Below are 9592 nucleotides of genomic sequence, written 5' to 3'. Positions count from 1 at the left end.
TGCAAGCGTGTGCATGGTGTGCACGGGTGACTCGGGCAGGTGCGTGGGCCTCGTGCGCGGGTGGCCCGTGCAAGCGTGTGCATGGTGTTTATGCGTGACTCGGGCAGGTGCGGGGCCTCGTGCGCGGGTGGCCCGTGCAAGCTTGTGCGTGGTGTTCACGGGTGACACGGGCAGGTGCGGGGGCCTCGTGCGCGGGTGGCCCGAGCAAGCGTGTGCACGGAGCGCACGCGTGATTCTCGCTAGCCGGCGTGCACTGCGCCGCGCATCCCGGTCGGAGCCAGCGCGGGGGCCAGGCTGGGGGCCGGGGCCGGGGGCGGGGCGCGGCGGCGGGGCGGGGAGGGGGCCCTCTGCGGCCCCGCCCCGGGAGCCGGCCCCTCGCAGCGGCGGGCCGCGTTCTCCTTTAAGAGTTAAGAAACTTGAAACCTTGTTTGCGCAACAATCAGCGCCGCGGAGCCGCCGAAGTGTCTAGACGGGCTGAGGATGGGAGGCGGCCAATGACTCGGCGGCGCTCCGCGGGGCCTCCGAGCGCGGCGCCGGGGAACACAAAGCCAGCGGGCCGCCGGGGGGGCGGGAGCGCAGCCTCGGGGCGCCGGGACCCCCACGCCGGCCGCCCGCGCGCGCATGCCGCGCCCCCCCGCGCCCCCCGCCGCCCCCGGGCCGGCCGTGCGCCTGCAGAGCCCCGGCCGGGGCGCCCGCTCCCCGCGGCGCCCATGTAGCGCCCCCCGACGGCGGCCCGGGCCCATGCGGCGCCCCGCGGGGCCGCGCTGAGCGAGGCGCCGGCGCATGTTCCGCTCCCGGCGCGCGGGGCTGGTGCGGCGCCTGTGGCGGAGCCGCGTGGGCCCGGAGCGGGAGGCGGCGGGCGGCGACGAGGCCGGCGAGGGCGCGGGGGGCGCGGGCGGGGCGCGCGCGGGGGGCGGCGGGCGCGCGGGGGGCGCCCCGAGGCGGCCCCGGGACTCGGCGGCGGCGGCGGCTCCGCGGGGCGGCGCGGGCGCGGGCGCGGGCGCGGGAGGAAGGCGGCGGCGCGCGGGGGCCCCCCCCAGGCCCGGGTCCGAGGCGGGGGGCTCCGGCCGGCCGCCCGACAGCGACGGCGACACGGTGACCTGCTGCCTGTTCCCCGAGCGCGACGCGCCCCCCGCCGGCGTCCCCGCGGCCCCCGCGCCCCCCGCGCCCCCCGGCCGGCTGGCGCCCCGCGAGCAGGAGCTGCAGGCCGGCGCCCACGCGCTGCTGAAGCGCCTGCAGGAACGCGCCCTGGGGACCCTGCTGGAGGCCGTGGAGTCCCGCGGCGCCGTGCCCGGGGGCTGCGTGCTGGTGCCCCGCGCCGACCCCCGCCCGCCCGCCCGCCCGGCGCCCCCGCACCTGCTGCTGGGACGCCTGTTCCGCTGGCCCGACCTGCGCCACGCGCTGGAGCTCAAGGCCCTGAGCGGCTGCCACAGCTTCGCCGCCGCCGACGGGCCCACCGTGTGCTGCAACCCCTACCACTTCAGCCGCCTCTGCGGGCCAGGTGAGGGGGGGCCGGGCGGCGGGTGCGGGCAGGGGCCGGGTGAGCATGGCCGGTGGGAGGGGTAGGTCGGCGAGGGCAGAGGGGCGAGGGCAGGCAGGGCAGGGGCCGGGTGAGCATGGGCCGTGGGAGTGGCAGGTCAGCTCAGGCAGTGAGTGAGATGCAGGCAGGGGTGTTGTGGGCACCGGGCAGCAGGTGGAGGCCAACAGCTGTGGGTAGGTGAGTGAGCAGGTGAGCTCGGGCCAGGCGGTGCGGGCAGCAGCACAAGGCAGGCAGGCGAGTGGCCAGGTGAGCATGGGCAGGTGGGAGTGGCAAGTCCGCTCGGGCAGAGGGGCGAGGGCAGGGGCACCAGCAGGCAGGGCAGGGGCCAGGTGAGCATGGGCAGGTGGGAGTGGCAAGTCCGCTCGGGCAGAGGGGCGAGGGCAGGGGCACCAGCAGGCAGGGCAGGGACCAGGTGAGCATGGGCGGGTGGGAGTGGCAAGTCCGCTCGGGCAGAGGGGCGAGGGCAGGGGCACTAGCAGGCAGGGCAGGGGCCAGGTGAGCGTGGGCAGTGGAAGTGGCAGGTAAGCATGGGCAGGGGTTGGTGTGGGCACCGGGCAGCAGGTGGAGGCCAACAACTGTGGGTAGGTGAGTGAGCAGGTGAGCTCGGGCCAGGGGGTGTGGGCAGCAGCACAAGGCAGGCAGGTGGGTGGCCAGGTGAGCATGGGCGGGGGGAGGGGTGAGAACGGGGGGGGGGGGGTTTGTAGGTGGGGCAGGTCGAGGCATCTGAATGGGGAGGAGGCCTAGGGCAGAGGCAGCGGCAGGCAGGGCCACACTCTAGGGGCTGCAGGGTACTGGGCTGCCGGCTCAGAAGGCCCAGGACCAGCCAGGGACTCCCCTCAGAGCCTCCCGGCAACCCCCAGACTGGGTCAGGCCTGGGCTTGGTGTGCCCTCCCGCGTGCCAGCGTCATCGGTGTCCACTGGTCCTGATGAGCTCTGGAGCCTGGCTTCTGCAGGGTTGCTCCGCCCAGCGGGGAACCCCCACTTGTGTCCCCGGCTCCCCACACCCCCTGCGTGCTCTCGCCACCATGGAGGCTGGGTGCCGCAGTCAGATGTGCTCACCTCAGCGTGCTGACTCCCTTCTGTGTGGAGGGGCTGCCACGTCCTGGGCGTGTGCCTGCGTCTCGTCTCAGAGGCTCTGTGGTGACAAGTGCTGGATCTGCCAGGACTTTGTGTGTCTCTCAGGCCCACCCTGTTTGACCCCCAGGACCACAGCCGCCCGGGGGCATGTGAAGGGACAGACCCTGCCTCCAGCCCTGGGGCTTGTCCTGTCTCCTTCCTGCTCCTGGCGGGGCTGCTTTGGGGCTGCCTTGCCCCCTGACTGCAGGTGGCACCCTTGAGGTCCTCCTAGGGCTAGGGTTAGGGTAGGTGTCTCTGTCCACCTGCCAACTGCCAGTAGTGTTAGTTGAGCACTTACTTTGTGCCAGGCACTGGGCTGGGAGGAGTCGGATTGGGAGCTGTGCCTGCTGGGAGCGTCATCTGGCAGAGAGGGGCGGGCGGGGGGCTACTGTGTATGTGGGTGGGGGGGTCTGGACAGGTGGACCGGGAGAGGTGGGAGTGGGGGAGGAGAAGGAAGAGGACTGACTGAGAGTCAGGTATGTGGCCCAAGGTTGGAGGGGAAAGATGGGACCCCCAGCCCCCTCCCCCATCAGAAATTGGTGTGTGTGCTGATCGGAGGTGGGCTGGCTTGGACAGTGTCGCAACCTCAGACCTGGCCTGGGGACAGGTGACCTTATGGGCCAGTGCCCCCCCATCACCCAATGGGACGGGAAGCCCTGGTACCCCCTAGAAGGGGTGCTGTCGCCATGCAGGGGGTGAGGGGGCTTTGCCTCTTCACCCACCTGGGTCTGGGGCTGACCTTTCCCTCGTCCGACTCCCCCTCCCTCCTGGCCACAACCCCCCCATCTGCCCCCGGGCTGGGAACTGGGGGAGCCCTGGGCCCCACCCCACAGCAGCCCAGCGTGCCCGCCAGCCTGGCTCCTGGTGCATGGCTGAGGCTCAGCCGAGCAGAGCTGATAAGGGGGCTGAGCCTTCCAGGGCTCTGGGGCGGACAGCCGGAAAGACAGACAGACAGACACACACACCCCCAGTGTGCCCTGCTGCAGGACCCCAGTGTCACCCCATCCTGCCCGGGGGCCCCAGTCTGAGCTCTTGGCATCTGGCTTCCCTGCCTCCCTCAGGGTCCCTGAGACCCCCCAGAGCCAGGGAGACGCCCGGCGACAGGCCTGGCTCCTTTGCCGTCTCCCCCAGGCATTTCTCAGAAAGTGGGGTCCTCTTGGACTCTAGGCCCCCCTCTCTCCCGGTGGGTCTCCGCCCCACCCCGAAATGCTTGAGGACTGTAATGACAGCCCTGTCCTGTCCCCAGCCTGGGCGGCCATCTGAAGGTACACATCAGGCCTGCTTCTGGCCCCATGTTGGGCTTTTTTTTTTTTCTTTCTGTAATTATGTTCAGCAAGCTACTATTATCCAAATTGCATTTAGGAAAGAGAATGAGACAGAGAGAGAGAGGGAGAGGGAGAGAGAGGGAGAGAGAGGGAGAGGGAGAGAGAGGGAGAGAGAGGGAGAGAGAGGGAGAGGGAGAGGGAGAGGAGGCAGAGGAGAGCACAGGCTCCCACTGAGGCCACATTGGAATGGTCTGGAAGCCTCTCTGGCCAGGCAGGGCCTTTGAAAGGGGCTTGATTCCCCACTGGGTTCCCAGAGGTGAGGAGGGGACCTGGGTGACACTGTGGGTGACATGGCCCCTCCTGGCTACCAGCACCCTTTATCTGGGCCCCAGGAATCTGGGCAGTTAGGCTCTTAAAGGGCCAGGAGACCCTGTTCCAGCTCCCAGCCAGGCACGGGGCCCAGGGTATGGGGGTCCCCCGCTGGGGGGGAGTCCCTTTCTCACCCACAGCCACAGGGTGGTTCCTGCGGGGGGTGGGGTGGGGGGACCCTTCATTCTTCCCTCAGCCTCCACCTGCAGCCTGGGTGGGGGAGGCAGTGCCCTGGGCTGGAATTCTACCCCAAGCTGACAGAGGCTGTGGGACTGAGCCCCAGAGCTGGGACCCCCCCCCCCCACTCCACAAGGAATGACCAGGTACCTGGGCTGAGTGCTGGACTCTGGGGGCTCTCGGCAGCTGGGCTCTCAGAGGTCCCCCCTCATAGTGGATTAGAGAGATGTGCATTAGAGAGAGAGAAGCAGAGCTGTCCCATGTGGAGGCTGAAGCTAGGAGCTAGAGACCTCTAGCTCTAAAGTCATATACTGCCTCCCTGGTTGTCTCTGTCTGTCTCTCCCCCCAGAGCCCTGCACAGCTCTGGCTTATGGTGCTGTAGGGAATTGAACTTGGGATCTTGGATGCTGAGGTATGAGAGCCTGTTTGATAATCATTACACTGTCTCTCTGCCCTACACACACTCTCTCTCTCTTTTAAAAATTCACATCCCTTTTATGAGAGAGAGGGAGAGAGAGAGACTCGAGCACCACTCGGTTCTGACCCAGGGCTGGAACTCTGGGACTTCAGAAACACAAGTCCTGTGCTCTGTTGAACTATCTCTCTGGTCTCTTCCTCTCCTTAAAGTTTTCAGGCACGTGTCTTCATTTTTTTTTTTTGAATTTTAATATTTATTTTCCCTTTTTGTTGCCCCTGTTGTTTTCCATTGTTGTTGTGGTTATTATTGTTGCTGCTGATGTTGTCGTTGTTGTTGGCTAGGACAGAGAGAAATGGAGAGAGGAGGGGAAGACAGAGAGGGGGAGAGAAAGACAGACACCTGCAGACCTGCTTCACCGCCTGTGAAACGACTCCCCGGCAGGTGGGGAGCCGGGGGCTCGAACCGGGATCCTTACGCAGGTCCTTGCGATTTGCACCACGTGCGCTTAACCCGCTGCGCTGCCGCCGGACTCCCTTGTCTTCATTTTTAAGCAGATGAGCTTCTGCAGGGACTGAGGTCGCTTCTGGGGGGAGTGGCAAGAGCTTTGAGGCCTTTTTGGCTTCCTAACTATCCCCTGCCTCTCTGCCCTCCTGGGTGTCCCCAGAGCGGTGTGGACACATGTGCTTGCAGTGGGCAGTCCAGGAGAGGTCACCCAGTATCGTCCCCTGCAGCAGCCCTGCTGGATTTAGGAGGGAGGGAGGGAGGGAGGGAGGGAGAGAGAGAACAAGAACCAGGATATTCCTCTGGTCCAGGTGATACCAGGGATCAAACCTGGGACCTCATGCTTGAAGGTCCAAAGCTCTAACCACTGCACCACGTCCTGGGCCCCTTGAGTTTTCCTTTCTATTCATTCATTTACTTTTTTTTTTTTTTAATTTTTTATTTCATTTATTTATTTTCCTTTTGTTGCCCTTGTTGTCTTTTTGTTGTTGTTGCTATTGTTGTTGTTGATGTCATCATTGTTGGGAAGGACAGAGAGAGATGGAGAGAGGAGGGGAAGACAGAGAGGGGGAGAGAAAGACAGACACCTGCAGACCTGCTTCACCGCCTGGGAAGCGACTCCCCTGCAGGTGGGGAGCCGGGGGCTCGAACTGGGATCTTAAGCCAGTCCCTGCGCTTTGTGCCACGTGCACTTAACCCACTGTGCTACCGCCCGACTCCCTCATTCATTTACTTTTACGGGAGTGTGAGCACAGCCTGAAACCTCAGGCCCACAAGTCCTGTGCTCCGGAGCTGAGCCGTCTCCCCTGCCCCGCTGGGGTTCACTGATGAGCTTCTACTTCCTGCGCCCCGGGTGCCTTGTGTAGGCCTCACAAGGGCAGGGGCCCGTCTCCTCCACGCCCCACGCTGACCGACCCTTTCTAGAGCTGGTTTCTGCCCGTGTCTTCAGCACCTGAGTGCCCCCCCGTGCGGGGACGGCAGTGGGTGGTGGGGTCCCCAGACCCAGCTGGGGCTTCACACCCGCCCACCCAGGGGAGCAGTCCAGGGGCCTGGCTCTGAGGGTGACTGCGGGGGCGGCTCCTCGGCCGGCTGGCATCGTGCCGTTATCAGTGTCCCATCTGGGAATCTTGGGGAGCTGACGCCACAGTGGGGAGTGTGCGGGACGCCGAGCTTGGCCTCTGCGGGGGGCGGGTGAGCTTTGGGCCTGCAGGTGTGAGGTCCTGAGTTTGATCCCCATGTGCCAGAGTGATGTTCTGACTTTCTCTCTCTCTCTCTCTTAATATTTATTTTATTTATTTTTAATGAAAAGAGAGAGACCAGAGGCCTGCGCACCTCTGGCTGACGGTGGTGCTGGGGGTTGAACCTGGGACCTTGGAGCCTCAGGCAGGCGCGTGTTTTGAAGAACCAACTGTGCCTTCTCCCCAGCCCCACTTTGCTCTCTGTCTCTGTCTTTCTTTCTCTCTCTCTCTCTCTTTTTTACCAGAGCACTGATCAGCTCTGGCTTATGGTGGTGTGGGGGATTGAACCTGGGACTTCAGAACCTCAGGCAGGACAGTCTGTTTGCATAACCATTATGCTATCTACCCCTGCCCTTCCTTTTTAAATTTATTTATTATTGGATAGAGACAGAATTTGAGAGGAAGAGAGACAGACACCCGCAGCCCTGCTTCACCACTTGTGAAGCTTACCCCATGAGGTGGGTTCCCCAGGGGCTTGAACCCGGGTCCTTGTGCACTGTGATGTGTGCGTTCAGCCAGGGCCACAGCTGTCTGCCCCCCTCCCCCCCCCCCCCACACACACACACAAAAAGAAATACTCAAAGCTGCAGAAAGGTGGAGGGTAGACAGCATAGTGCTCCTGCAAAGAGACTCTCCTGCCTGAGGCTCCAAAGTCCCAAATTCAATCCCCAGCACCACTGTAAGCCAGAGCTGAGCAGGGCTGAACGGGGCTGTGGGAAATAAAATAAAAAATAAAATAAAGTGGTCCGGGAGGTGGCGCAGTAGATAAAGCACTGAATTTTCAACTATGAGGTCCTGAGTTTGATCCCCGGCAGCACATGGACCAGAGTGATGTCTGGCTTTTTCTCTCCTCCTATCTTTCTCTTGAATAAATAAATAAATTATAAAAAATAAAATGAAATGAAATGAAAGCAGCAAAAACAGCAAGAGGGAAACCCGTGTTCCTCCAGCACCCTGAACCACCAGGAACCCCAGGGGCGGGTGACCAGGTGTAGGTGGTGGCATGGAAGGTTCTGGGTTGGGAAGACTCAGCACCCAGCACCCAGCACCCAGCACCCAGCACAGGCTCCTCGCTCCACGACCCCCTCGCCTGCACTGCAGCTCCTGGGCAGGAGGGAGAGCCTGCATCAGAGGGGTGTCCCCAGCAATATGGATCCCCCCTGTTAATTGGGCCTCATTGGGACTTGCTGGGGGCGGGGGCACCCCACTGTCCTGATAACCGTCATTCCTGCAAATTGCTGCTTCTGGGGGTCGCACGCCCCATGGCCCCGGGGAGCTCGGGAAGCCTAAGTCTGGGCGTTTCGGACTGAGAAAAGGGAACCCAGAGGCAGAGGGTCTGAGCTGGATCCTCAGGCCCTTCCCAGTGAGTGTTGGGACCAGAGCTGGGCCCCCTGCCGACCCACCCCCTTCCCTGCCTGGGAGACAGTCTGCTGGGGAGGGCCCCGGCCTTGGAGCCGTGCTTGCGGCTCAGGCTTCAGCCCTGGTGCCACATGGCAGGTGCTAAGCCACCAGGGGAAGCTCTGGTTCTATGGTGTCTTTCTCCGTCTTTCCCCCTCTGTCTCTCCGTCTCTATCTCTCACTGAATGAAAAATAAAGGGTCCATGAGACAGCACAGTGGTTCTGCAAGACTCTCGTGCCTGAGGTTCCGAGGCCTCCCCTGCAGGTGGGGAGCCGGGGACTCGAACCTGGGTCCTTGCCCATGGTGCCGTGTGCTCAACCAGGTGCACCACCGCCCGGCCCGGCCTGGCTCTGTCCTTCCTAGTAAGAACTGCTTCTGTGCTGGACGTGGTTTTCTGTCTGTCTTGCTTTTTCCTCTTACCCCTGCTGAGTTGGGGCCTCTCCCATGGGTGTTCTTCGGTTCAGCTAGAGTCCCCTCCGGTGCTACGGGGCTCTCCGGAAGGGTGCCAGGTCTTGAGCCCGAGGCAGGGCACGTGCCTCAGGCAGTGAGAGGTCTCTCAGGCCTCATGGAGGGTTTATAAAGTGTGATCTCGAGCTGAGCCGCTTGCCAGAGGTCACACAGCTCGAACTCGAACCCGAGCCCGACCTTCCTTGTTGGACTTGGGTGGCAGATGATGGCAGAGAAAGGGGGTCTGCCGGGGACTTGGGGGGTGGCTGAGGACCCCGGCGCTTACCCCTAGATGCCAAGACCCCCACCCCCACCTGCCTGGCTCTGACACACGGCTTCTGTCTTTCTAGAATCTCCGCCTCCTCCCTACTCTCGGCTGTCTCCTCAGGACGAGTACAAGCCGCTGGGTAAGTTCTGGGCCCTCCCCCAGGGCTGTGCCATCCTACCCCTACCTTTTGTGCAGCTGGGCGGAGGGGGAGGGGGAAACCCTGGTGGGCTGCCTAGAGGAGGAGTGAGGTTTGCCCAGACACGCCCACTTTCAGAGCAGGCTGGGCCCAGACTCAGCCTCCCCCACTGCATCACAGATGCTCACAGGGTCCCCAGAGGCGCCTGGTGTCCCCAGAACCTGGCTGTCCCAGGCCAGCAAGGCCTGGTGACATCTGCCTCATTCTGTTACTGTTTTTATTTTAGTGTGTGTGTAAGAGAGAGAGAGAGAGAGACAGACAGACAGACAGAGAGAGACCACAGCCCTGCTCAGCTCTGGCTGATGGTGGTGCTGGGGACTGAACCTGGGACCCTGGAGCCTCAGGCAGGAGAGGCTTTTTGCAGAACCCCTGTGCTGTCTCCCCTGTCCACCCTTGCTTTCTTTTTCTCCCCTTCCCTTCCCAACCCTTCCCTTCCCAACCTTCCCCTTCCTTCCTTCCCTTCCCTTCCTTCCTCTCCCCTTCCCTTCCCTTCCCTTCCCCTTCCCTTCCCTTCCCTTCCCTTCCCTTCCCTCCTTCCCTTCCCTTCCCTTCCCTTCCCTTCCCTTCCCTTCCCTTCCTTCCCTTCCCTTCCTCTCCCTTCCCTTCCTCTCCCTTCCCTTCCCTTCCCTTCCCTTCCCTTCCCTTCCCTTCCCTTCCT

The 9592-nt window shown here is 63.4% G+C and overlaps 1 protein-coding gene across 1 annotated transcript in view; it reads left to right on the top strand.

Moving 5' to 3' along the window:
• Nucleotides 1-464: 464 nt before the first annotated feature.
• SMAD6 (SMAD family member 6) overlaps nucleotides 465-9592 on the top strand; it is a 19515-nt gene continuing 10387 nt past the window's right edge. Inside the window, exons 1-2 of the mRNA XM_060175602.1 lie at nucleotides 465-1501; nucleotides 8821-9312. Of these exons, the coding sequence (XP_060031585.1) occupies nucleotides 784-1501; nucleotides 8821-9312 (1210 nt within the window). The 5' untranslated portion in view covers nucleotides 465-783. The remainder of the gene's footprint in view (nucleotides 1502-8820; nucleotides 9313-9592) is intronic.

This window comes from Erinaceus europaeus, chromosome 16, assembly GCF_950295315.1.
Source record: "Erinaceus europaeus chromosome 16, mEriEur2.1, whole genome shotgun sequence".
Taxonomy (NCBI): Eukaryota; Metazoa; Chordata; class Mammalia; order Eulipotyphla; family Erinaceidae; genus Erinaceus; species Erinaceus europaeus.
This window is presented reverse-complemented; position numbering and strand designations above follow the sequence as displayed.